At 60.2% G+C, this 27,652-nt stretch overlaps 1 protein-coding gene across 2 annotated transcripts in view; it reads right to left on the reverse strand.

The window, feature by feature from the left end:
* Window positions 1-3,266: 3,266 nt before the first annotated feature.
* Window positions 3,267-27,652, reverse strand: part of SKI (SKI proto-oncogene) — an 84,388-nt gene continuing 60,002 nt past the window's right edge. The window contains exons 2-7 of one of the 2 annotated variants that reach the window (XM_024355865.3): window positions 10,334-10,459; window positions 10,041-10,156; window positions 9,336-9,604; window positions 8,858-9,150; window positions 7,193-7,423; window positions 3,267-6,864 (exon numbers count right to left, since the gene is read on the reverse strand). In XM_024355865.3, the coding sequence (XP_024211633.1) occupies window positions 6,676-6,864; window positions 7,193-7,423; window positions 8,858-9,150; window positions 9,336-9,604; window positions 10,041-10,156; window positions 10,334-10,459 (1,224 nt within the window). In that variant the 3' untranslated portion in view covers window positions 3,267-6,675. The remainder of the gene's footprint in view (window positions 6,865-7,192; window positions 7,424-8,857; window positions 9,151-9,335; window positions 9,605-10,040; window positions 10,157-10,333; window positions 10,460-27,652) is intronic. The other variant, XM_016952511.4, reaches the window with a different exon arrangement.

A 27,652-nucleotide genomic window follows, 5' to 3' on the forward strand; every position in this document is an offset into this window, starting at 1 on the left:
AGCTGGGCAGCCAGGAGCCCATCCTTCCAAGCCAGCCAGTTGTATCTCCACGGGGCCTGGGCACTTGGCACCCCTATACCTAAGAATGTCCTTGGGACAGCTGCGGGGAGGGGCAGGAGACTGGGAGACACTGCTGCCTGGGCTGACCCAGGGAGCCCCTGCCTCCAGCCCCTACCTCCCCACCTCCCCACAGTTCCCTATCCCTGGAAGTTTCTGGAACAGGCCTCCTTTGCAGGAGGAGCCATGGAGGCCGAGCCTGGGCTGCACTTCTTGCCAGTAAGAGCTGCCAGGCCCGGCCATGGGAGAGAAAGGTCCGTTCCCAGCCCGGCTGGACACCTGGCCCAGCACAGGACACTGCAAAGACAAGCCAGGCTGGCCAGGCTGCCCCTGCCGGTCCTCACCCGCAGCGGGGCCACCTGCTCCAGGGCTGGGTGCCCCAGCCATTGAGGCCCCCACCCACCTGGCACAGGCCAGGCACAGATGGCCATGTGCGTCACTGAGACCGGGGGGTGGCAGGGCTGGGCGGGCATCCAGTCCCCAAATGTTCTGTCCTCACCCCCTCCCCAGGGTCCGCTGTGGGTGGAGTAGACAGGGCAGTTTCTGTGGGGAGGGTCGGGACCCCCCCGGGGCCAACACATCAGGGTCACGACCCCATCATTTCTGGAGGGCAGGCGGCCCTGGCCTGGGGGTGTCCCTGTGGGCTCCGCACCTCCTTGCAGGGGAGGCTCCGTGGGGTCAGAGGCCGGGTCGCCTGGAGCAGGACCAGCAGCTGTGCAGAGGCTACGAGAACAGAGTGGGTGGGGGCTGCCTCTTCCTGGCCAGAAGGAAGTGGGGGAGTCAAAGCAGGTGCTGGGACGTGCGGGTGGCCAGGCCTGGGCCAGGATGGGGTCGGGGTCTGGGCCTGTGGGCTGGGGCAATGGGTAGAGCCCCTCATGCAGCCATGAGGGGGTGTCCAGCTTGGGGGCCCCTGGCCATGCCCTTGGAGCACTGCGCTGGGGCAGGAGGGCGGGTTGGGGGTGAAGTGAGGGAGGAGCCGGGTCCCTGCTTAGGCTTAGGGCTGGGGCCGGACACGCGGGCCTGAACCAGTGGCTGCAGTAACTGGTCAGCAGTCTCCACTCACCACCTAGGACGTGCTGGCCGCTGCCTCCCCAGACAAGGTCAGGCTGCTCAGCCGCTGTCAGCCCCCTTGACCACAGGGTGGTGGGTGAAGGCTGGCAGGACTGTGGCTCCAGGAGGAGGGGGAGACCAGCACAGCTGAGACCCAAGGGTGGCCTAAGGACAGCTGTTGGTGACTGAGGCAGAAATGAAACGGGTGGGGCACAGGGTGGGGCAGAAACTAGGGAGGTGGGGGAGCCCCCATCCCCTTCCCTGAGCTCATCTTCCCCAGACCCCAGCTCTTGGGGGCTTGGAAACAGACACTGCCAGGAACAGGGGTACTGGGAGCTGCCCTTCCAGGGAGCTGAGGCTGGAGGGCTAACCCGTGGTCCCTGCAGAGGCCCAGGCAGGTGTGAATGCTGGGAGTCCTGAGCCTGAGGATGCAGAGGTAGGGTGGGGAGGGCCATCTCTCTCCCCCAACCTCTGCCCTCCCCTGGCATGGAGGCAGGGAGCTTCTCCCACCCAGGCCTCCTCTCCCCCAGCACTCAGGAGACCCCTGGATCACTTCGGAACAGCTTTGGGAAGAGGGTTCTGACCCTGGGTGACGGCTGGCCTGGCTCAGCAGGTGGCCAGAGCCCTTTAAAGCTCTAAGTTTATACCCAAAGGTAAACACCAAAGAGAAGCCTGGGGCAGCTTGGGGAACAACTGAGCCCAGAGCACCGCCCCTCCCTGCCCCCACGTGGCTGCTGGAGGCAGTGCCTTTGAGTCTCCGGGAGGGCCGTCATCAAGCCCTGTGGTGCTCAGCTCCGAGGCAGAGTGCCCACGTGGCCACAGGGACGGTCCTCGAGGCCCACCCAGGACCTCGGCCCAGCCCTTCCCCAACTCCTCCCCACTGCACTGGACCCCAGGCTGGTCCTCTGTGCTCACAACTGACTCAATCTCAGGGTCCTGCCAGCGGCACTCTGGAGCCGCCCATCCTCTGCCCCCCAGAACATGCACGTGCCCAGGACCAGTCCACACCCACTCCTGCTGTGGCCCATGTTCCCCTCGGCCCACGCCCCTGCCCACTGCCCCCAACACCCAGGGGCCTAGCCTGGATGGAGAAGCCAGGCCCACGTGGAGTGGGTGTTTTGAGGCCTGCTGGGGTACGCCTGTGTGGTCTAGAGGCCGCCCTGTACCCTCCGTGGGGGCTCTATGAGCCCTTTGGGGCCCTGGGCAGGGAAGAAGGAAGCCCCTATGTGGCAGTGAGGGGAGGGCCAGGTCTGCTCTAGCCTCAAGCTTGGGGGCACTTCCCGAGGGGTGGAGAGAAGAGATGGGGACCTGGGAATTGTGCCGGGAGGCTGGGGAGAGGGGCCGGCTGGAGCCCCTACCAGCCCATGCCTTTCTTGGACCACAGCCCAGATGACCTGTGAGGGCCTGGATGGGCTGGAGATGCTGGATGTGATGGCCTAAGGAAGCCTAGAGAGGTGGTGGCCTGGCACCCCAGGGAGCCCACCCGGGGCTGTGCCTCCATGAAATTGGCGTGCAGCACGGCACCTCCAATCCCCAGAACAGGGGTCTGGGAAGGCCCCCCTGTGAGGTCAGGTGGGGAGAAGGGACCTCTGTGTCTCCCTCGGGGCAGCTTGCTGGGGTCCAGGGTTCTGATGCCACCTCCCCTCTCCCCCGCAAGTAACCCAGGAGCTCCTCAGGGAGCTGGCGATCCACCCCTTGGGGACAGGTCTGTCTGTGCGGGAGCTGGACCTTGGCCAACCGCAGGTGCGGCCTCAGAGGCCCCCATGGAGGCCCAGCCAGGAAGGCCCCATCCCGTCTTCTGTCCTGGCACTGCACTCTGTGGGGCTTCCTCCCAGCCGGCCCAAGGCCACGGTGGCCTCAAGCCAGGGCTCCAGCCACATCCAGTGCCACGAGGAGGGACTGCAAGCTCCCTGAACCGCAGAGGAAACGGTGGCCTTGCCCAGCTCAGAGGGGATGGGGACTAGGTGAGAGGGCAGTTGTGCCAGGGCGGCCGCCTGGACCCCACGTGCCCTCGGGGTCGACGGAGACTCCGAGGCCCACATTCTGACCTGTGACAGCGCCCCCACCCACGATGGCCTGAAAGCGAGGGGGTCCCAGCCGCCCGTGTGTGGCCGGTCTGGGGAGGGGCTGTGGCGGGCGCACGCACAGCTGTCCCGCGGTCCTCTCAAAGTCCTTTATTGTACAATGTCATCTGTTTCGGGGTCGGGGAAGGACTAACAGGTACACAGCGAAATAGATAAATATGCCAAGCTCTTTCTTTTCTTTTTAAATCAGGCATTTATAAACAAGAAAGCATACATTAATTACATAAAAATAGTTTCCGAGTAGCAGAGTAAGCATCATACTGTCGTTAGCAGCAGCGTGGGGCACGGGCAGGGGCGGGGTCTGGGTGATGTTAAAGGTAGAGATGGAGCTTTTTCCTTAATTGAAAAAAAAAAAGTCATTTGTGACTCCTGACTTAAAGCGAGAACGAACATCTCCCTGGACCCTGGTGGGCTGAGGGAGGGGTGGGGGGGGCCAGGGCTCGGACCCACAGGGAGGAGGGATGGGGGGCCGGGGCTCGGACCCACAGGGAGGAGGGGGTGGGGGGGGCCGGGGCTCGGACCCACAGGGAGGAGGGATGGGGGGCCGGGGCTCGGACCCACAGGGAGGAGGGATGGGGGGCCAGGGCTCGGACCCACAGGGAGGAGGGGGTCACATGGGAAACGCACACGGGTTTCTCCGTCTCCCCTGCCCCCCGGCAGGAAAGCATTTTTTTTTTTTCCTCAGTTAAAAACAGCCCAGAAAACAAGACAACTCTCAGGTAAGAAAAGAGTTTCTGAAAAAGGACCCAGCATATACATGTATAATACAACGGTGAAAAAGGAAAAGGTATTTACAGGTGAACTGTTTTTACATTGGCTAGTTCTGTACGAAAAGCAGACATTATGTGTATGAGTTAGCTGCTCCAGAGATATGAATGTTATTGCTGTTGTTTTTCCCTTCGTTAAAAATCTTCTTTCAGTATAGAAATATAATGAGAATTAAACTGAATACACAATCACTTAGATGAAGGGCCTCACACACAGAGGAGTCAGCAGCCCACACAGCGGACACCTCTTCCCCCTTCTGCTGAAAAGAAACGGACTCGCACCTGTGCCAAGGGGAGCCAGGCGTGCACCCCTCGGGGCCTGGGACCCCTCAGTCCAGAGCAGCCCTGCAGCCACAGCTGCCCCCTCAGGCCCCTGACAGTGGAAGTGACCCTGGTGAGCCGAGGCAAGAGCTGTGGGAACTGCCTGGGAGGGTCCCGAACTCGCCTGCCCACGTCCAGGTCCCACTGACCGCACGGGCCTGGCAGCTGCAGGAAAGGGTGGGCCCAGGTGACACTGGCTGGACCCTCCCAGAGCCGAAGTGGGGAAGGGCTGCCACTGCAGATACAGCGCTTTCCGTTTGGGGCAAGATGGGGCGGTGGAGGCGTGGACCCAACGGTGACCGTCGGGATGGAGCAAGGGCAAGGAGAGGCTCTGGCCCAGACACAGCTTGGAAAAGCTCATCTCCCTCTGGGGTCTAAAAACTCAAAGCAAACGGAGCAAGCCTGGCGGCCCTGGGGATGGGGCAGGGCCTCTACCTCACTGTGATCTTCGACCTGGCGACACAGGACAGCCACACAGAAGCACGCCAACACACTTAAAGCTTTGCTCCAACTAAATCATTTAGTTTCCCTTGAAGAAATAACTGAAAAAAAAAAAAAAACTCTGGTAAAACAAGGCTAAAAACAGCATTCTGCGTGTTGCATAACAAAACCGACCCTTTACAAGACACGGTAATAATGCCCGCTGACGGATCTACCTACGGCAGAGGTGTGGAATCCATGCACACAGAACCGCAAAGAAAACAAAAGCAAAGAAAATTCCAAACAAACGCTGCATATACATGATGTCCCTTTTGCATTGCACTTTAGAAGGGGTGGGGGGCTTCAGCAGCAACCAAGACCCCCCTCAGTAAACCAAGGGCAAAACCCCGCAGGCAATTCCGCCACCCAGATGCGAGGGCTCAGCAGTCTCTGGTCTTTGCTCGTCACTGCCCCGAGGTCGTCTGTACCTGGGCAAGTAACCTCCACCTTCTGTGAGCGCGTGCAGCTGCCGCGGGTGTTAGAACGGATTCAAGCAAAGAACTCCTGTAAGATCTTCTTATGTAAATAAATACCGTAACTGTAGGATAGGTAGCCGCCTCTTGTCTACTGGGAAATCATTTTTCAAGCTTGGGCATAAGAAACCTTATACAATTTGCATAAACAGGTGAGAGTAAACGAGATTATTTGGAATAAATGCAAGGAACTTATTCTGAGAGTGGCAGATTCAGTCGCTACTGAAGACATATCTTGGGGGTAAAAAGACACGAGTCAGGATTTGCTGTACAAGATGCTGGAAGGCACAGAACGACCCCCGAAGTTCAGTTTTTGCATTTTCGTTTTCTTGTGATTCCCTTGTTCAACCAAGCACCAGAGGGGGTTTCTAAGCACTCGAGCACTTCGGATTTGACTGCTCTATAAATCGGTAAAAACCTCAGTTCACTGGGGAATAGAAAGAGAAGGGAAGGTTGTGGACAAAGTGCAGTTCTAAATATACGTTTAAATGAACGAACAAAAAAAAAAAAAAGAAAGAAAAATTGAAATAATGCTGTTTTGTTCCAATGCTGCAGCCTCAGTCCCAAAATGAAGGGAGCGACGTTTGCCGAACTGAAAAGGGTCGCCCGGTCAGGCGGCACGTGTGCCCGGAGGGGCTGAGGGCGTGACCGCCAGCCACGGTCACCACCCGACGCAGGTCAGTGCCTCGTGGTGGAGGAGCGTGGGCAGAATCACGGGGTGCAGAGGAGCCGAAGCCCGTCCCCTCAGCTCTGGGGCAGCTCCTGTGCGGCTCTGCACTTCCTGGTACCCGTGGGGACGGCGCTGGCATCGACGGCGGCGTGGCGGGCGGGGTGGGCGGCAGTAAGGCGGGCAGTGTTCGAGCTCATCTCGCACGCGGCACTGTCCCTGCTCTCCCTGGCAGCAGCAGGAAGACCTGGGTCCTTGTCGCTGAAAAAATAGACTCTGAAGAAAAACCCCTGCTGTCCTCACGCAGCCGCGGGCAGATGAGCTGTGATGGCTTCCCCGGGTGGGGAGGGTGGGGCGGCCGCCACCCCCACTCCGTTGCGGGTCTTCAGATGGCGTCGTGTGTTGGGGCTTTTAAAAGTGAGTCATTTAAAAATGTGTTGATTTTCTGAATTTCAAGTCTCCTTACTGGTTTTAAATAGCTTATAACAAAAGTGTAAATGTTAGAATGTTCCAGCAAGCAGAGGACCAGCAGGCCGCCGAGCTGGCCCCGTCTCCAGCTGTAGTTGGGGGACACGGCTTGCTCACTTGAACTTGGCCAGTAGAAAATTTTGCAGTGGATTCCAAAACTACATGGTTACAAACACTCGCTTGGTAATAGGCACAGTAAGACGTTGTGCTGTGTGGGCTGCAGGGGCGGAGCCGGGCAGAGCTGCACCGCCCAGCCGCGCCCCCCTGCACCCGCGTTGTCGGCGGCGCTGCGGCGGCAGGCCCGGAATCTACGGCTCCAGCTCCGCAGCGCCCTCGCTGCCCGCAGCCTCGGGGCGGGCCCGCGGCCACAGCTGTTCCTGCAGCTCCTTCACCACCTTCTCCAGGTGCTCCCGGGCCTCGCGCTCCCGCAGCAGGTCGGCCCGCAGCTGCTCCCGGTCCGCCTCCGCGTGCTGCAGCTTCACCTGCAGGTCTTCGATCTGAAAGGGAGCCGAGTGGTCACAGCAGCGCCTGCTCGCCGCCCTGCCCCGGCCCGACGCTGCTTCCCCGACCCGAGGCTCCTGCGCTGCTCCCTGTGCCTCCCCAGTGCCGCGTGCTGGCCCCTCCTCCACCTGCTAGGACACAGGCTCACGAGACGCAGGGCCCAGCAACCACCCACCCTGTGCCCGTCAGGGGGGCACGCACTGAACGTGGTCCCGGGCCTGGATTCTGCTCCAAGGCCTTTCCGGCTGGGCAGGACTGGCCACCGGGGCCCACGGCGGCTCCACGCCCACCGTGCTGCGTGCCTCAGTCTCCCCACCCGCATACCTGGGCCGAGTACTTGGCGCGCAGGCGGCCCGCCTCGCAGCCCTTGTCGCACACCCGGGCCTGCCGCGCCTGCTCCAGCTCCCGCTTCAGGCGCAGCCGTGACTCGTTGGCCTCTTTCATCTTCTTCTCGTTCTCGGCGCGGAGACGCTCGATCTCCTTCCGCAGGTTACGCTTGGCCTCCGTGGCCTCCCGCAGCTTCTCCTTCTTGGCCACGCGTAGGAACTCCAGCTCCTGGGGGCCGGAGGCGGCTCGGGGTCACTGCGCAGCCGGTCCCAGCACACCCCCCACCATGACCAGCAGTGCTCAGCCCACCCCGTGGGGTCATCTATCTGACAATGTGCCCTGGAGCCCCGCCCCCAGCGCACCATCAGCCCAACCCGTGTGGTGCCCCGACCCCACAAAGGCTTTTCAGACCCCCATCCTGAGTTTCCGCCAGGCCTGCGGCAGCTGTGCTAAACCTGGGGGCCTGAGTCAGTCACTTGAGGCTGCGGCGGGGCCTCCCCCGATAGCTAGGGCCACGTTCCCCTTGGGGGCAGCCAGCCAAGTAGGCCCTGGCTCCCATCAATGTGAGGAGGGCAGCCTCAGACATCGCACCATCTGAGGGCCCCGGGTCTCCCCACGCAGCCAGATGGAGACGTCCATCCGCCCGGCGCCTCCGCAAGCCCCCCCACTCTCCCCATTAAAATATCCGTGTGACTCACACCCCACGCTGCAAACACACCACATGAATATGTATGTGGGAAATCACACCTCCAACCAGAATCAAGGACAACAGTGGCGGGGGACGTGCTGAGGCGAGGGACTGGCACGCGCAGGAGGGCACGTCGGCAACCCTGCAGCTCTGAGGGCCGACGGGGTTGTGTTGTGCTAAGGCCCACGCCGCGGAAGCTGCCAGACGCCGCCGAGGTGTGAATTTAGCGAGGCCGGGGCCGGGTGAACAACGGGCCGCCTGCACACCTCTCTCCCCAGGCAGCTCTGCCTGTGAACCGCACCTCCCTCAGTCATGTCAGAAAGAAACCTAAACAACGTAAAAGGAGGCGCGAGACCGGAGCTGCAGCGTGAGAACCGTGAGGCGGAGCCCAGAGAAGCAGCGTGTGCAGGTGGGTGTGTGTGTGTCTGTGCGGGCCGAGCCCTCTCCTTCCTACTCGGGAGGCCTGGCGGGAGCCGCCTTCTGAAACACCAGGCATTAGTAAGCACGCCCCTCACGCCTGTGTTTTGCAGACGCCAGGTCTTGCTGGCGGAGCGCGTGAACACCCACTCCTGGAGCACACAGAGCAAGGAACTGTCTCCATGCAGCTGCTCCCAACTCTTTCTGCCACTAAAAATAGCCCGGCCTCCCTTATACCAGAGGAACATGGCTACTTCCTCAGTGGGGCCACCACGCAGGGTGTGTGATCCTGATGGGGAAAGCTGTGGTCAAGCCAAATGTAGTGGCCTCCTGGGATGTCCATCAGCCTGGGGACACTGAGGGGCTCACCATACCCAGGGCTGCAGCTTTTGGGAGACGGACCCCCAAGGTCCCAGGCAGGCCCACTGAGGTGGAGGCAGAGAGGAGCGCATGGGGCAGCCAGGAAGGGAGGAGGCACCACCTGTGCCCGTTCACCTGGTGCAGGCTGTGCTCACTGCCCGCGCCCTGGACCTCCCAGCACCACTCGCCCCGCTCACCTGGTGGAGGCTGCGCTTGGCCTGCAGGGCTGCGCTGAGCTTCTCCTCCTGCTTCACGCGCATCTTGACCACCTCATGCAGGAACTTCTCTTTGGCTTCCTTGGTGTCCAGGCCGCCCTCCAGTGCCTGCCGCAGGTGCTCCAGCTCCGCCTCCAGCCCACTGGGGGCGTCGGCAGGGGCCGCAGCATCAGGGACGGCCGAGGGCAGGGCACGCGCACCCGGGGAGCCCAGGTCCTTGGCGGAGCTGGATGAGGTAAAGGACGGGGAAGAGAGCGAGGACAAGGAGGAGGTGACTGAGGAGGAAGCAGAGACAGAAACGAAGTCACGGAAGTGCCCGGCAGCTCCACACCAGGGAGACGCGCCGCTCCCGGAGGAACCTGGGAAACATGGGGCCGCCAACGCACCCCCGGGCGACCAGCCCCCCTCAGCCAGTGCCACCCCCACAGCCCACAGGGAGTAGGCACAGAAAGCGACTCACACGTACATTCCTCCCTGCTTTCAACTTCCACCTCCGCCTCCGAGTCCTTGTCCTCCTCCGGGGCAGCCACGGGCGCCAGCGTCTCTGGGGCTCCTGGGGTGTCCACAGTCAGCTTCCGCTTCCGAGGCTGGGTGCAAGTGGCGAGAGGCTCGGGGGCCCGGGAGACGGCGGCGGCACACGGAGGGCTGCTCACAACCTTCTGCTGGGCCGGCGGTGCGAGGGCCACGTTGGGGGCCACGGCTGTCTCAAAGCTCTTGTAGGAGTAGAAGCTGGAGGGGCAGGCGGGTGTCGGGAAGGTGCCTCTGTCCCCAAGCACCACCCAGACCCATCCTGGCGTGCACCCCCTCTGAAGGTGTTAAACAGGAAAGACTTTCCCAGCTCCGAATCTTCAAGTCAAGCTTACAGTTCCTAAGATCCCGTAAGCGTTTTCTGCTTGCTGGGTCTCTTGCGAAGGCCAGACACAGGCCGACCAACACATCAAGAAGCTGCGCCCAGCAGACAGGGCTCCACCCACGACTCCACCCAGAACACAGGGAACGCTCTAGGTGTGCTCTCCCTGATGCCAGCCAAAGGAACGAGACTGCCCTGACCAAAAGGCGGCAGGTCTGGGCACCCAGCCTGCAGAAACATGGGCGCGTCCGCATGCACAGCCCTTGTGGAGCCTCCCCCCGTGATCAGAAACACCTGTGAATGGCGCCCACTCACCTGTCTCGGATGAGGGCCGGGAGGTGTGGGGAGAGCTCTTTCTCACTCGCTGACACTGCGGGGGACCAGGGTCGGAAAGCAGAGAGGCGCTGGCGAGGGTGAACACAGCCCAGGCTCTGTCGAGAAACAGTTGTCTGTGTGAGTGACCAGGAGAAAAGCCACTTCATGTCCCTGAGGCTGCGCCGGGTGCCAGCCCTCAGTAGGGGGCAGGTGGAGCCGCCAGCCGCTGGGTCTGCCCAAGGAGAAGGGCCCAGTACCCACCACCCCAAGGACCCCGACAGGCCCCACAGCACCTTATTGGAAGAGCCGGCCAAGGTCCGCAGCCAGCTGGACGGCTTGTCCTTTTCGGAAGGCGCGGGGGACTGGGAAGAGGTGTCATCTGTTTTGGGTCTTATGGAGGCCGGAGGCTCAGAGGAGACCTGCGATCAATGAAAGGTTTTGTTGGCACCTGTGGTTCCCAGGGCAGGGTCCCTCCACCAGCCCCGTGGCTGGCACATGGCAGTCAGAGCCCCAGGCACTCCGGCCACGAACGACCCTGAGCGGCGCAGAAGGCAGATTCCAGGGCACCCCCCAGGAGACCAAGTCCACTTTGCATAAAGGCCCTTAGGCCACACTCAACAGGCGCGTGGAGGCTGTGCCGAGGGACAAGTCATCTCCGAGAGAACAGAGCGGACCTTGTCCTGCCGTTCCGGGTGACCTCACCCACGGCTGCAGCAGGTTTGGGATGGAGCACCAAGACCCACTCTCCCCTTCCACAGCGGCTCAGCCTGGCCGGGAATCCCTCGTCCTTCTCCTGCCAAACCCCCTTCCTAGAACCCGAGTGTGTTCTCAGAGGGTGCCCAGCGCTGGGCACTCAGCTCAACCAGCCACAGCGCGGCGAGAGCCACTCACGACGGATGCGTCTGGGAAGGGCAGCTGCGGCACAGGGGTGGTTCGCGGGGAGGGGACACCGTGTCCCTGTGGGCCACTGGCACAGGTGCATTAAAGAGTGGCCATTCTGGCTGCCCCCTCCCCACGGGAAGGAAACATTTTCAAAACGAAGGACACCATCCCCAAGGAGCCTGGCTCTACAGGATGGCAGCACACACACCTTTGCCTCGCTCCCTGCCAGCCCCGCTGCTGGAGGAAGCTACAGGATGGCACCACACACACCTTTGCCTCGCTCCTTGCCAGCCCCAGTGCTGGAGGAAGCTACAGGATGGCACCACACACACTTTTGCCTCGCTCCTTGCCAGCCCCGCTGCTGGAGGAAGCTACAGGATGGCACCACACACACCTTTGCCTCGCTCCTTGCCAGCCCCGCTGCTGGAAGAAGCTTAGCGAAGGTGCCCGGACCCAGCCCACCCAGGACCAGGTGTTGTGTGTCAGGTGCTGAGGCACATCCCCCAAGAGCCAGTGAGTGATGTGGGTTGTGTGCTGGGGGCCTGAGCCGGTACATCCAGCCTCAGGCAAACGTGAACCCCCACAGCCCTGCGGCTGGAAACCCCTGAGACGTGCTGCCCGCGAGGCACAACTGAGACCCCAGGTCTCCTCCCAAGCAAAATCACAGGGCAGTCTCCGTCAAATGGGCCATTCCTCTACTGCCAAAGACCCCACAGGACAGCACAGTCTCCAGGGCAGCTGGCACCAGGTCTACACCACAGGCCAACGCAGAACAGGCCACACAGGGCAAGGGGCCCTTCACAGGGGTGAGGTCCCACTCACTCTACCGAGGCCAACCTCAAGAGGAGGCAGCAAAGTCGGGCGGTGGGGGCTCCGCCCTTGCCCTCAGCCAGGAAGCCTTGGTGGACAGAGCACACTCAGGGCCGGGGGCTCTTCCCACCTCCAGGACTCTAGGAGAAGACGCTGCATCAAGAACCAGCCTCCTGGAGGCAGCAGGGACCCTGCTTCCCTAGGGGGAAGATGGGGCGCAGGGCAGGCTGTCCATCAAGGTGCTCCAATTATGGGGATGGAGGGCCCTGGGGGAATATCTGGCCAAAGCCCGTGGCCTCCCCTGCAGCACGTGCACCCACCCTGCAGCCCTCAGGGAACAAGCAGGGTGGGGCCAGGGGAGGGGCAGGTGCCTGGCTCTGACCTGGGCCCAAGGGAGAAAGATAAGTGCTCGGGCGCACAGGGCCGGGGACGCAGGGCAGGCAGCCCCTGAAGGCTCACGGCTGTGGATGGTTTTTTTCAGAGACACTAAAATAGCTGTTCAGGAAAAAAGACACTGAAAATACCCCCTCTATGTGGCGGCTTTCGAGGGGAAGTGAGTGTTGATGACGTCTGGCGGAGGCCCTGACCGCAGGGTGCTGTGCCTGTGCCTGGCAGGGGCGGGTGCCATCCTAGCTGCAGCAGAGCCCCTTCCGGAATCATGCGGACCCTCCCGAGAGGCACAGAAGGCCGAGGACGCCCGGCTGGGTGGAGCTTCCTGTCTAAGCAGCCACTGAAGCGGGCGCGGAAATTCGGCTCAGTTATCACCCGGGGAAAAGCCACAACAGCCGGCGCTGACTCCGGGAGACTCAGAGACTCCTTGAGGGGAAAGAGTCAGATGCCTCAGGCCACCTCCATGAGAGCCAACGCCTGAGAACACGGCTCTGCCTGGCGGGGCCCCAACAGCCGCCCTGTGGAGGTGGCGGGAGGACCGTAGGCCCGGGGCCCCGAGCCCTATTCGCTCAGTGGTGGGTGGCCGAGGACCCTGCAGATCTGGAGGGTTGAGGCAGATGGGCTCAGGGCCATCCTTGGGGCCAGGGACGCTCCTGGTCTTCAGGGAGCCAGGACGAGCCTTCGGAGACATGACTCCGTTAAGACTCCTGCCGACCCCTCATCAGGCGACTCCCGGCTCTCAGGGCGGGCTCTCTGCAGCATCAGAGAAACGGAGAGAAATGTGTAAAATAGAAGGTGTCTGCGCCCCTGTGGGCCGGAGGAAGTGACACTCTCAGAGGGACTGTCACCTGAGCAGTATTGGTTTCTCAAAGCCTCAGGAAGCAGACAGCCGTCTTCAGGCCTGGGATGCCACCCGCCCTACCAAGGCCCCTGGGGGCCCCAGTGTCAGCTGTCGGTCAGGGACAAAACCACACCCAGTGACAGACGGCTGAGTCTTACTCTGGGAAGAGCAGCTACGACTGCTTGCCTCTGGTGTGACCCTTTCTGGGGCTTCAAAACCCGCCCTTGGAGCCCACAGGCCATGAGGCAGGAGCACGGCTCTGGACCTGACACACCAAAGCAATGGGGCTGGGCCTGGATAGGCCTGCAAGGGGCTGCCCCATCCCAAAGCCCTTCAGGCCACTGTCAGCTTACACAGCGGAGGCCAGACGACACACCGCGCTGCCCCGCGGCCACTTCCCCTCCTGGGGTCCTTCCCCACACCCCGAGGATGACCAGACAAGCTACCTGGCCAGCAGGCACCCGGGCAACGAGTGTGAGCTTGCACCCAAGGACAGGTGCCCCCCTGCCAGGGCAGAGCAGGGCTGGACTGAGGAATAGCGGGCCCAAGACTGTGGACACCCTAGGCCCTCTGACGGAACAGTTCCTGAGCAAAGCCTACAGGACCTATGCAGAGGTGGTGGCCCAAACAGGTGAGCCAGCAGTGGATGCCTGCCGAGGACTGGGCAGCCACAGTACACTGCCACAAGCCAGCCACCAGCTCCCCATGGGGGGGGTCTCAGAAAAGACGCTCTCCAAAAATGCACACCCCACCCTTGGGGGCCCTGCGTTTCAGGCCTGTAAGGTGCCAGGAACAGAGAAGAGCCATTGGGAAGGCCTTGGGGACCCTTTCCTGCCTGACACGTGCAGATGCTCAGGGCTCAGAGCGAAACGCTGGCCCATCCCCTGCAATAAGGAAAGGGAGTTTGGAGGTCACAGAACTGCCATCTCCCTTCCCCAGGCCCCTGGCTCAACATGAGTGGGGGCTGCTTCTCCTGCCAGATCCCACAGGGTCCAAACACAGAAGACCTCAACCCCCCAGAGCAAGGAGACGCTCCATGTCCCCTACCCTGGCAGGGAGGCTGGAGTCCTGGACAGCTGCCGAGGGAGACGCCGCAGAGGCGGAGGGCACTGAACCCAGAACCGAGTGCAGCAGCGGTTACAGCTGGCCTCTGTCCCCAGGCACCTGAGCCACTCCAGACAGGCTGAACCCAGTCTGCACATGTCCTAACAACAGCTCCTCCCAGGGCACCGAGAGCCCGGGTCGTCAGCTGGGCCACTTCCCCCACTGTGGCCTCAGCGCCTCTCACTTCCAGAGCCCGTGAGGAGGACATGGGCACAAGCTGCTGCCCTGCCTGCCCGTGTGCCCCCCCCCCCCCCCCCCGAGGCAGGGACGGTCACTCGGGTCCCCGAGCTGATGCCCACAGCTCCGGGCCTTCTCCACACTGAAGCTGAATGATGGGGCTCAACGCCGCATCCCCGCCCTGCTGGCCACTCGGCACTGACGGTCGCTTCCTTGAACCTTCTGAACACTGGGGTTTGAGTCAGCCTTTGCTGAGAGGATTCACACCCCAAATCCAAACAAAACAACCACATAGAGCCTGCTGTGAACCTCCACGACCACCCGGCATCCACCCACCCAGGGCTCACAGGCACCAGCAGGCAAGGCTCCACCCAACTAGAGAAGGCAGCTCCCACACCAGGACCCCCCAGGACAAGACTCCGGGAAGGCGGGAGTGAGTAGTGGGCAAGCACCACAGGGTGAGCTCTGGGCACCAAGGAGCCCATGGCCTGGAAGCTGGCACACGCGCCCGCCCACCACAGGCACATTCTTGCTTTTGACTGATGATCAAAGAAGGCCCCATTTGGTGGGCGCGTTGATACAGCAGCCAGGATCGGCCACGTCTGTCTCTGAATGTCTGCACCTCACCTGGGATGTGGCCTGCCTGGAAGCAGCACCCAGACCCCAAGGCCAGACAGGCCTGCCTGTGAGTTTTCAGCCTCCCCTTAGACTGGTCTCTTTGCCCTCATTGGTAAACGGGACCCCGTATTAGGGCCAAAGGATACAAGGTGGGAAACAGGACCCGGGCAGGGTCCCGCCTCTGCTCATGCTGCCTCAGGGAGCTGCTGAGAAAGCCGTCCGGCCCGGGGACAGGCCACGGCCACACCCCAGACCATCCTGAGCATGGGCAGCCGATCCAGGAGCCGGGGACCACACCTGCTCCAAGGGAGAGGCGCACAGCTGCAGCCATGATTATGTCAACACAACTCCCTCCAACCACAGGGACAACCACAGGGAACTTCGCAGAGTGAAGAAAACCAGTTTTCTGTTCAACTTGCAGCCCAGCGACCTGTCAGGAGGGCACCAGCCTCAGTCACCCCGGGACCCCAGTGTCCAGCGGCCAGTGTGCCCTCAAGCCCCCATGAGGGCGCGCATGTATCCGGCTGAAACAGACATTGAGGCCTTTGTGACGCCGGCTTCACATGTGAACAACGCACAGTGGCAGAGCGGTTGAGCAGCCCACAGGTCAGTGCAGGGGCCACCACCAAGCTCTGTGGGTCAGGCTTCCGTCTCCACACCTGCATGGATGCTCGACCCATGACCACCCGGTGTCAAAACTGCACCCTGGTGCAGGGGGATGGACCCACAGCTTGCGGCTACACCCCAAGGCCTGCCGCACGGCACAGCCCACCCTGCAACCCCTCCCGTGCGTCCCCTCAGCGTCTTCTCCTGCCAGGCTGCAGCCACGGGGTAAGGGGACCCTCCAGGGGAATGCATGCGCCATGGGAGTGGCCAGTCTCAGACCTGCCCATGCACACCGGGCGGGCCCACGCCTCCTCTCCTCAGCACGCAGCATCCGCAACCAGGCACAGCTGCCATGATGGGAACTGGAGGGAAACGTGCGGCCAAGGGCCGTGAAGTCCTGCAGACGCAGATGCTGCCTCGCAGAGTGAGTCCGTGAGCGCCAATTTGTCTCTGTACAGGGGCCACGGGCTTATGGAGGGGATGGCTGCCACCAATGGGCAACGCTGTGGAGTGGCGCAGATGTTGTAGGCACCAAGAAGCCTCCAGAAGCTGCCAGCCACAGTCCACAAGGTGGTGCAGCCCTGGGGCCACAGCAGGTGGAGCGGCAGGATCGCCCACAATCTGGGTTCCGAGGAGATCGCCTGTGCTGGTGTTCTGAGGCCGCCCACAGCGTGGTGAGCGGGCTGGGCACTCGAGGTCCTGCCTGTGGCCCTGCTCCTGAAGCACATGGCCCAGCAACACTCTGCTACGCTGAGGTTCTCTTCGGTGTGGCTGAAAACCCGTCTGCTATTCCTTAAAAGGATACAACCCAAACTTCAGCCGTGGGCCCGGCATGGTGGCTTATGCCTGTAATGCCAGCTCCTTGGGAGGCTGAGGTGGGAGGATCACTGGACCTCAAAAGGTCGAGGCTGCAGTGAGCTATGATCCCACCACTACACTCCAGCCTGAGCAACACAGTGAGACCGTGTCTCCAAACACAAACTTTGTGGTTTTCAGACCATCTTGCCACATTCTTCAAGTGGAAGACGGCCTATGCCCACACCAAGAGCCTGTGCGGGTGCCTGGCACCTCCATTCAGCATTTTCAAGGGAGGCCACCAATTCTCACCTGCAGAGGCCACGGGCCTTGTGGGAACAGCACGGTGTGCTCTCATGTCCCTGGCTGCAAAGACTGTTTCTGTGCACGGCCTCCTTAAACCATTTCCCGGACTGAACCATCTGTAGAGCCGAGGCTGCGAGCGCACGTGAAGGTTTTCACAGAAGGAACGCGGCGGCCTCAGTCCAGACTCCCGCCCCCGCAGAAGTGCTTCCATGACACCAAAGCACAAGGAACAGAGAGAAAACACAACAACAAGGCTTCCCAGAAAACAATCACGACGTCTTTGTGCTTCAAAGGACACCATCGAGAAAGCGAAAAGACAGCCCACAGGATGCAAGGGAAAACGTGCAAACCCGGTAGCTGGTAAGGGACCAGATTCAGAACACATGAAGAACTCTGCAAGTCAGCAAGGAAAACACAAAACACAACCCAATTTCCAAATGGGAGAGAATTCGAGTAGCCATTTCTCCAAACAGGATACTAACATCCAGTAACCGCATGCAAAGCTGCCTGACATCATTCACTGTGGAAACGCAATCACACCGCAGGGAGACGTCAACTCACGCCCACAACGATGGCTAGAATTGGGTTTGTTTCTGAGACGGAGTCTTGCTCTGTCACCCAGGCTGGAGTGTAGTGGCACGATCTCAGCTCACTGCAGCCTCAACCACCCAGGGCTCAAGCAATCCTCCTACCTCAGCCTCCTGAGTAGCTGGGACTACAAGCATGTGCCACCATGCCCAGCTAATTTTTTGTATTTTTTTTTTTTTCCCTAGAGACAAGGTTTCACTTTGTTGCCCTGGCTGGTCCTGAACTCCTGAACTCATGCAATCTGCCCACCTTGGCCTCCCAAATTGCTGGGACTACAGGCATGAGCGCCTGGCCTAGAATTTTTTAGTTTGGACAAGTGTTGGTGATGACATGGAGACACAGGAACCCCTATGCATTGCTAAGAGGAACGTACAATTATTTAGCTGCTGTGGAAAACAGTCTGGCAGGTCCTCGGAAGCTTAACACAGTTACATCACCCAGCAATTCCAGTCCTCGGCGTACACGCAGGTTACTGAAAACACACATCCACACGACAGCTTGTGCACAAGTGCTCACAGCAGCAAAGTGCAGCCACCCAAGCATCCAGAGACAAATGACAGGATAGACTGTGGTCTGTGCAGACAACGGAGTATGATTCAGTCATGAAAAGGAAGGAAGGAGCCTTGAAAATACTGTGCTGAGGCCGGACACACACAGTCACACGTGGCCCGGACACACAGTCACCGTGGCCCGGACACACAGTCACCGTGGCCCAGACACACACACAGTCACGTGTGGCCCAGACACAGTCACACGTGGCCTGGACACGGTCACGCATGGCTCTCATACACACAGCCATGCGTGGCCCAGACACAGTCACGTGTGGCTCTCATACACACAGCCACGCGTGGCCCAGACACACACACAGTCACGTGGCTCTACTTCTATGGAATGACCAGGACAGGCCAATGGCCAAGATCAGTGCTGGCTGGGATTTGGGGCCTGGGGAGTGACGGACCATGTGCATGGGGCTTCTTGTTGGGGGTGACAAAAATGTTCTCAACTTAGATGATGATGGCTGCATATACTGAAAAACCATTAAAGCATATTCTGTGGAAGGAAGAATTTTATGGTACGCAAATTATATCCGAATACAGTCTTAATTTTAAAAATCAAAAATATGAGAGTGAATTCTTGGTCGAAAGCCAAACTGTCAAGGTGAATGGTTTTCACTGCAGCACGGCCCTCAGAGCCAGACAGGATGAGATGCCTGGGAGCCAGAGGGGCGCTCGGCTGGCATGGACGCTGCCATGACATGCAGGGGCAGCTCCTGGCGCAGGGCTGCCACACTGGCACACCTGCGTGGACACGCAGGACACCAGGAAGGCTCCAGTTCTGAGTCTTTAGCAGCTGTTCAGGGTCAGGCAGCGCTCACCTGCCACAAAGCCCACAGTGCAACTTCACCTCTGGAAGCCTAGTTTTTCACCTTCTAAAGCCCATCAAGAACAGAAAGCTCCATCTGAGCCAGGGGCCTGACATCCACTTTAGGGAACATTCTGGTCCCTGTCACCAGGGGCATCCCACAGAGCCCTGCCACCACCCTGAGGTCAAGTCTCCTTTCCAGAGGGGCCCCACTGTGTGGGCATGGCCTCCATCCCAGGCACAGGGGGTGGCAGTAATGGTGCCGTGGAGGGTGGATCCTGCCCTGCTGGGGGAGTCGCCTGCGCAGACCCCAGCCCAGGTGCCAGGAGACTGGCAGACAGGGGCCTGAGGGCCCTGGGAGAGCAGGTGGCTCTCGGGGAGACAAACATGTGAGAAGCAGCTAGCGGGGGGAAGGCCAGGCCCCCAGAGGCCTCCCTGCCATGGGGACAAACATGCATAGCCATCCCTGGCAGCCAGCACCTCCCACAACTTCTGGGCAAGACCGAGGGGCTGGCATCTACGTGGACCCACGTTCAGTGGAGGACGTGACAAGGTGGCCCTGGGCTTACCGGTTCCCCGAGACAGCTAACAGGCTCAAGGGAGGAGGAAACGGCACGACGTGGTCTTCTTCCTGCCAGAGAGGTCAGGTGGTCTCTGGGGCCTGCCCTGGTCCCCACATCCCCGCACGGGGGAGGCCAGCGGGAGTCGGGGCTCTGGATGGGGGCAGCCATTTGCTTGCTGAGGAGAGCAGCCACACACAGCCAGCCTGATGGTCACCGAGTGCCAATTTTGTGATTTTCATGCCATTTAGCAGATCACCAGATGAAACCTTTTCTAGAAATGTCGCCCTGCCCGGCATCAGGCCTGCCTTAGACCTCTCCATCCTGGGTGTGACTCACAGCAGCTGAATCCTGCGGAGCTATCAGGCTCAAACCCCATGGGCACCAGTGGGAGGGAGGCTCTGGAAGCCCCCGCTCAGGGGAAGAGGAAGCTGCCACACCTATCACATCGGCTTCTCAGGACCACCCCGAGACCCTCGAACCTTCCTGCACGACATCATTCCAATATCTGAGATGAGATGAGCACCCCTCCATGTTCTGTGCACCTCAGAAAACATGGGGAGCCTCCGAGGCCACAAATGAAAGGAGAATGAAAAGCCCAGAGTGGCCCCCCATCACATGACCATCCTGCTGCCTGGACCCCCGTGGTGGCGCGGTGACCACCGCCTGCACTGGAAGGGACAACCCAGAACCCACGACAGATTCCGGGAACCCGCAGCCACAGGCCTGCTCGCCTGGCACGGAGTTTCAAGGTGCCAGCTGAAGAAGCCGGGAAACGGGGGCTGGGACAGGTAGCAGCACCTGTCCCAGTAGAGCACCTGTCCCCGGTAGAGGCCGGGCAGCAGCCACCAGACCCAGGGGCCTTACACGGGGATCCCAGACAGAACACAACACAGTGCCCAAGAACAGGGGCAGCGGAAACACGAGGACACGCAGCTTAAAGCAAGACACGGGGGAATGAGAAGGAGACATCCCAAACACCAGGGAGATACCAGATGCTCGAGCAGAACTTTCCAGAATAAAAACCGTTCAAAGAAATCATCCAAACACAGTCCAGAGAAGAAGAGGGCACGATGGTGGGGACAGACACGCAGAAAAGGGGACGGCCAAATGTGCCTGGAAGGAGAGGGCGACGCAGGAGAACCTTCCAGATGTGGGGGGGGGCCTCGCCCTGGCTTCTCATCTTCAGAGAAGCGACATCCGCAGGCCCCAACCCTCGGCTGGACCTTCCAGGCCCAAGGGCAACACCACTCAGGGCCCGTGACTGCTCCCTGAGCACACAGGGCAGCCACCCAGGGCCACGCCGGTGGATCCCACCACGAACCTCAGGTCTAACATGGTGAGTCCCGATCGCCAACCAAAGCAACAGAACAAAAGCCCTGTGGGGGCCAGAACCCCGCTCTGCACAGTGGCCTGCCCCCGCCCCGCTCACAGTGGCCTGCCCCGCTCAGGCCCGAGCCCTACCGAGCCTCCGTCCCTGTGGGACTTCAGGTTCAGGTTTATTGACAAATTTGCCGGGTTCCTGCCAACCCCTGCTCTCCCGTGCACCCTGCCCAGGAGTGAAGCCCCACAGAACAGTGGCTGCTAGACAACAGCAGGCCCCACTCACCACCACCCAGAGACTGTAGGAAGTCCACGGGCCCAAATGGTGCCGACATCCTCGGCTGGGAGAGGGTGCCACTGAGACACGGCCTGCGGCTCAGCGGCCCCGCCAGGGACAGGCGTTGCTTCCTCCGAAGGGGGCTCCGCACAAACTGTGCCTTCCTGCACCTTCAGGAGCCCCGCCGGCGTCAGAAGACCACCCCCACCTCCCCAAGTTTCCTAAAAGCCACAGGCCCTCACGTCCTCCCCAGCAGGGGCACAGGCAGAGGACACTGCCTGGTACCAGGCCTTCCTCTCTCCCTCCCTTAGGCGAGGGTCATGTCCACACACCCAGGTGGGCACCGCATCTGAAAAGGACCTGTGGGTGATGACCACAGCCCAGAGACAGCTGTGGCCAGGTCCACACCCCTCCGTCAGAGCTGCCCCCACACTGCTACGGCTCCCCAGGGGGTGTGGGCTACACAGCTAGGAAGGAGGAGCTCTCGAGGTGGGGTCTCCACCTGGCTGCAGTCAGTTCTGAGTGTGACCCCAGCCTGGCCCACAGCAGGTCCCTGATGAACGTCTGCTAGATGAAGGGTCACCCCACTGCTCAGTCCTTCATGGGGCACCCAGGGCAGCCCACTGTGGCCACCCTACCATGCAGCACAGCTCAGAGCTTCTATAGGCAAAGCCCCACCCCAAAGCCTGGACAAACCCCAAAAGCCCGAACCCCAAAAGCCCGAGGTGGGCTGTGCTCTCCTACGTGGCAACTCCCATGCAGCCCTGAGCAGGGCAAGGAGGCGTGGGGACTCCTCTCCGGGGACTGGCAGAAGCTCGCGCTGAGGCACTCTAGAGACAAACCCTGCTGAGACCATCGCTGTCTCCTCCAGGTGCACCCCCAAATACCCTCACTCAAGAATCGGCTCACGTGAGCTATGGGCCTTCTCTGAAGATTTCACGGTTCAAGAAATTATAAAGCTATTTTTGTAAGTGCCATTAATATTTCACACATGATAATTCACTTTTCATATTGGGCTTAAATTAACCTATTTTCTGATTATTGTGGCACAGAGGAAACAGATTGAATCTGCAAGACAACCCCAAGCCCCAAAATGAAGTGAGAATACCAGCTTTAAAGGTTCACTCGGATTTTTCTTTCGCTTAAGTAGGTCATCTTTGCTGTTACTTTGGCGCTGTTGATGACAAAAAGCCAAATCTTTCTAAGGAAACTGAGTAGCAACTAGTAGCGCTCCCTCGGGGCCTCGGCACTGGCCCTCTTCCTCATGCCCCAGGGGGCCCCCCACAATGCCAGAGCCAAGGGGCGTCAAGACACAAAGACCCATCCATCCAGGGGGGAAGGTGCTGGAAGGAGGGTGGGGGCTGCAGAGACTGAGGGGGTGGGGGAGTGCCCAGCTTCTGTTCTGGTCCAGCTGCTGTCCCGGGGAGGGCTCCCTCTGCAGCCCCAACCTTGCAGGGGTTCTCCTGGGACCTCGGTCTGAGGCGTCCACCAGGGGCCAATGGCCAGGCAGTGCTGCCATGGGCTCCATGACGACCCTAGATGTGTGTGCTGACCCCGGGAAGTCTGGCCCCACTCTTCTCACCCTCCCCATCCAGCCTGAGCCCTGCACTCAGCCTCGAACCACAGACCCCAGATTTGAAACCAGCCTGATGACACTGGGGCCGACCACAAAGGAGCAGCCACACAGCCCTGCAAAACCTCACTTTCGGAATCCGAAAATTAGCCAGAGGTCCCCCAGGGGACACACTGGGGCGAATGTATCGTTCTTTTCCTCCGATGCTACTGAAGGTAAATGCTGAAATAGCTTAAAAGAATAAACAGACTCCCAGGAACAGCAAGCTGGCGTGAGCATCCCCAGCGCCTGCATCTGCAGCTCGTCTGGGTCCCCTCGCTGCTTCAGTTCTGGGGTGAGGGTGAACGGGGTCTGCTCCCTCCCCGGACGCTCCTGCCAGCGACTGGCTGGCGGGAGGCGCGGCCCGTAATGGCCGCCTGGCTGCCTGCCACCCTCGCCAAAGATTGAGGGAGACAAACAGGCCTTTCCATCCAGAATTAGAGGAAACGCTGCAGAAAGAGAAAAATGCGGAACACAGAAGCGGCACAGGATGCTGCGGTCGCGGTTCTTGGAAGGCTGATTCACCAAGAATCGGACTCAATTAAGAGTGTTTCGTAAGAGCGGCAGGAGGGGGTGACAATGCATCCTGCCATCCCCGGCTTTACAGGACGGCTCCGCAAGCCCAACCCTCACCCAAGCGCCAGCTGGGGCAGAAGGGGCCCTCAGACCAGCGAAGTATCTCAGCAGGTGCCCTCCTCCTCCTCCTCCTCCTGCCTACAAGACCTCAAACCACAGAAGGCATCGCTTGCCCCCAGCGCTGGCCCAGACACACGGCAGCGCACAGAAAACTCTGGGGGAGCCCCTGATGAGGTCAGAAGCTCTGACGACCCCAGCCCACCTGCCAACTGTTGTTCTGGGGCTGGTCTCTCTCCCCTGGTGTCTGGAAGCAAAGGCCCTGGGGCCTCATCTCAGATGCCCAGAAACACGTGCAGCACCAAACAGCCAGAAAGGTGCTCAGGCTGAGCAGTGCAGGGTGGCGGCTGTGTCCCCTCAGTTCCCAAGTGTCCCGCACAGAAGGCTGGCCTACCCCCAATCAGCTCACATCCACACTGCAGTCAAGAGTCCCCATCACAGCCACACCCTCACAGCTGGTCCCTGCCTGTGCCCTGGAGGCCCTCTCAGGAGGCTGAGAAGTAGCCTCTTCCCAGGAGCCCCGGGCCTTGCCTGGGGCAAAGGCTCTGCCGGGGGCAGCCCAGGGCTGCCCTGCCTGATCTCTTAAAACCAAGGACTCCACCCCTTACAGCCAACATCACCCTTGCCTTACCGACTCCCTCCCCACCCCAGGAACATCCCTGACCAACAGGGACCCCCGGCACCACACAAGAGGGCAAGGGTCTCTGTGCTAGGGCACAAACAGCCATCCTGAGACCTTGAGGAAAGACTCCAAGGAGGGGGCTGTGGAGGTGGCATGTCCTGGAGCAACGTGGCCTGGAGGCGCCTCCTGCACCCCCTCTGTGGAGCGGCAAGCACCCCATGCTCACCCTGGCCAGGCCACCCCTTCCCTCTGCCCAGTTAGCCCAGCCAGGTGCTGCCCAGAGGGAGGCCAGGCCAGCCAGGCTCTTGGTGGAAGAGGACAACCCCTTCTCTGCTGTTTCCAAACCTCATCAGGGACGTCAACCCAGATGCTGCTGTGGGGCCAAACCGAGAGCTGTGGTCATCTCAAAAGGCTGGACAAGGAGCACACGGTGGGCTCGGGGGAGGGGAGAGCCGCTGCAGCCAGCCCCGGTTCTCCTGCCCTGCCCTGCACCCCCACCCCCACGATCTTGGTTCTCCTGCCCTGCCCTGCGCGGGGCTCGGGGTTGGTGTAGCTCTGCAGTGCCACATTTGATCTTAGAGGAGGGGCCTCACAAAGTGGCCACGTGGTGACCAGCCCTCGAAGACTGGCTGGCAGGAGAGGTGGCCTGTAATGGGCATCTGGCCGCCTGCCACCCTCACCGAAGAGGGATGAAGACAAACAGCCATGGCCACTGAGACAGGTCTCAAGTCCTGACAGAGAGGAGGCAGGAGGGCCACCTCTGGGTCTCTGCGCTCCCTGCCTAGAGAGGCTCAACATAACAGAGGAGCTGCATCTCTAGCCTCTGCCTTCTGTGTGCTTTCTCACCAACCACTGCTCCTCAGGGAGGGGCAGCTGGGTCCTGAGGGCCTGAGCCACCAGGTCTCCTGCAGAACATGACCTTCCCCCCAGCTCCACTTCCCGGGTGGGTGCAGCAAGCTGACCACACTGACAGCTCAGTGACAGGTGCATGCGATTCGGGAAAACCGGGCGGCGCCGGGGACCTGCAGGAAGAGCGAGGCAGCTCCCGTCACCTGGAGGGGACCTGTCACCCAGCAGGCCCAAGGGTGGCTTCTGTGCACACCACTGCAGGCCTCACACACGTGGCGGGGGGAGGGGGTAGTTTTTGGAAGAGGGGATCAAAGGAAGAAGACGAACTTGGTACCTGAGACAAGGTCCCCACCCCCACTATCACCAGCCTGAGGGCACTGCCATGACCCCAAAAATGCCAGCAGGCCAACAACAGCCCACCTCAGGCTAGTTTCATCCATGTGTGGAGGTGACCCACAGACAGCCACTGCCAGCTGACTCTGTGGCCAACCAAGGCCACTCAGGACAAGGGAAGGGAGCAGAAAACACATCCCACGACTCCCAGAGCAAAACCACCTGGGGGTCTCACGTGCATGCAAACAAACGTGCACGCACGAGCAAAGACAACTGTCTGCCTCTGAAAAGAGCCACTCCCACAGGAAAACGACGACAACCCATCGTGTTCTCACTCCTAACCTCAAAATAAAACGAATTCAGGGATCGGAACATGTACCTTTAAGTAAACAGCCCTGCTGGGCACAGTGGCTCATGCCTGTAATCTCAGCACTCTGGGAGACCAAGTCAGGTAGATCACCTGAGGTTAGGAGTTAGAGACCAGCCTGGCCCATGTGGAGAAACCCTGTCTCTACTAAAAATACAAAAATTAGCTGGGAATGGTGGTGCACACCTGTAATCCCAGCTATTTGGGAGGCTGAGGCGGGTGGATCACCTGAGGTCAGAAGTTCGAGACCAGCCTGGCCCATGTGGAGAAACCCCATCTCTACTAAAAATACAAAAATTAGCCGGGCGTGGTGGCACACGCCTGTAATCCCAGCTACTTGGGAGGCTGAGGCAGGAGAATCACTTGAACCCGGGAGGTGGAGGTTGGGGTGAGCTGAGATCGTGCCATTGCAGTCCAGCCTGGGCAACAAGAGTGAAACTCCATCTCAAGGAAGAAAAAAAAAAAAGAAAGAAAGAAAAGAAAAAAGACAGACAAGAAACAGCCCTGAAAGCAGCCCTTGAGTGCCAGGCCAGGGCCAGGAGCGCCCAGGGCTCAGGGCGGGGCTCAGGGCTCGGGGTGGGGCCAGAGGGCGGTGCCATGCAGGAAGCTGGTCCATCGGGGACACACTGGAGACCCCAGAAAGGAGCCTGGGCTCATCCCCCAAGGTGAGGGGAGATCCCTGGGAATCCATCCATCTCACGGCTGCCGCAAGCCCTGTCCTTCTAGGGGGAGACCACCCCCATGCCCCACGCAGGGAAGGTGACGCATGCAAGACCCGTCCACACCCTCCCTGCGGCAGACCCTCGTAGCCCACCTTGAGACAGAGACCACCCCCACCCACAGGCAGAGCACACCTACCACCAACACTGCTATTTGGACTTGGATAAAACATTTGGACATTATCCATCCTGGCTAACACAGTGAAACCCCGTCTCTACTAAAAATACAAAAAATTAGCTGGGCGTGGTGGCGGGCGCCTGTAGTCCCAGCTACTCGGGAGGCTGAGGCAGGAGAATGGCGTGAACCCGGGAGGCGGAGCTTGCAGTGAGCCGAGATCGCGCCACTGCACTCCAGCCTGGGCGACAGAGCCAGACTCCGTCTCAAAAAAAAAAAAAAAAATTGGATATTTCCATTTCTCACCAAATTGGAATTTTTCCTGTCCAAGGCCAACACTCTCTCATCTTTAAAATCTAAAGAAACGCATTCCCAAGTCGCCTCCACCTTCCCACACAAAATGGCAGTCTCCAGGCGCCCTGGAGCCCCACACGGCACAGGGTCCAGAGCACAGGTGCACCCTGGGCCAGGGCACCCCGGGCGGGAGGGTGCGCAGGGGCCCTCTAGATTTTCGCCCAGAGCTGGCTGCTGTGGGGCCTGCAGCTGGACACTCACGGCTGGACCACCGGGTCTGGGAAGAAAACGCCCTCCACTCGTTACTTTTCCATCCAGAGCTGGCTTTGTGGGCACGCAGCCATGTCCTGGGCTTAACGCTCTGTCCCCATCATTGGCATTCTGAACAGTTTCACCTTTGATAAGATGTTCTTTTATAAGCAAAGTTCTCCGTGACCACAGAGCATGCATGAGCAGAGGTGGCACACGCCACATGCAAGCCCACTGCCATTCCCAGCCCGTGTGCAGAGCGTCCAGTGGGGGAGGTCGCGTTGGTCCCACCCAGTCACTTTCTCCCACTAGCCCACGACCGGAGCCTTGGGAGGGAGGGAGACAGGCGCCCACAGCCCCCACATGCAGTCTGTCCTCACTCAGAGCGAGGGCTGCGTGGCCACATGGATGAGTTAAGTGAACTCCAGCAGCCAGGTTCATTTTGGGCAGCATTTGCCCTGATGTGGTAAGAATAAAATGCACACGCACTTTATTATTATATTTGGGGTTCAAATCATGAACTGTGCAATTTTGATGATTCCACAAGTTAAACACTCTTACATTTGCATTTTATGATTTTTTAAAGAGACAAGGTCTCACTCTGTCACCCAGGCTGAGTGCGGTAGCATCATCATAGTTCACTGCAAACTCTGCCTCCCAGGCTGCTCAAGTGATCCTCCCCTCTCAGCCTCTAGAGTAGCTGGGCCTACAGGCACACCACCACACCCAGCTAATTTTTGTATTTTTGTAGAGATGGGGTTTCTCCATGTTGCCCAGGCTGGTCTCCTGGGCTCAAGTGATCTGCCCACCTTGTCCTCCCAAAGCACTGGAATGACAGGAGTGAGCCAGTGCACCCGACCTGCATTTGCGTTTTAAACTGGCATTACACAAGGTAAAGATGAACAGTAGGCTGGGCGCGGTGGCTCATGCCTGTAATCCCAGCACTTTGGGAGGCCAAGGTGGGCGGACGACGAGGTCAGGAGTTCAAGACTAGCCTGGCCAATGTGGTGAAACCCCATCTCTACTAAAAATACAAAAATTAGCCAGGTGTGGCAGTGCATGCCTGTAGTCCCAGCTACTCGGGAGGCTGAGGCAGGGGAATGGCGTGAACCCGGGAGGCAGAGCTTGCAGTGAGCCGAGATCGTGCCACTGTGCTCCAGCCTGGGCAACAGAGTGAGAC

Source organism: Pan troglodytes, chromosome 1, assembly GCF_028858775.2.
Source record: "Pan troglodytes isolate AG18354 chromosome 1, NHGRI_mPanTro3-v2.0_pri, whole genome shotgun sequence".
NCBI classification, from domain to species: Eukaryota; Metazoa; Chordata; class Mammalia; order Primates; family Hominidae; genus Pan; species Pan troglodytes.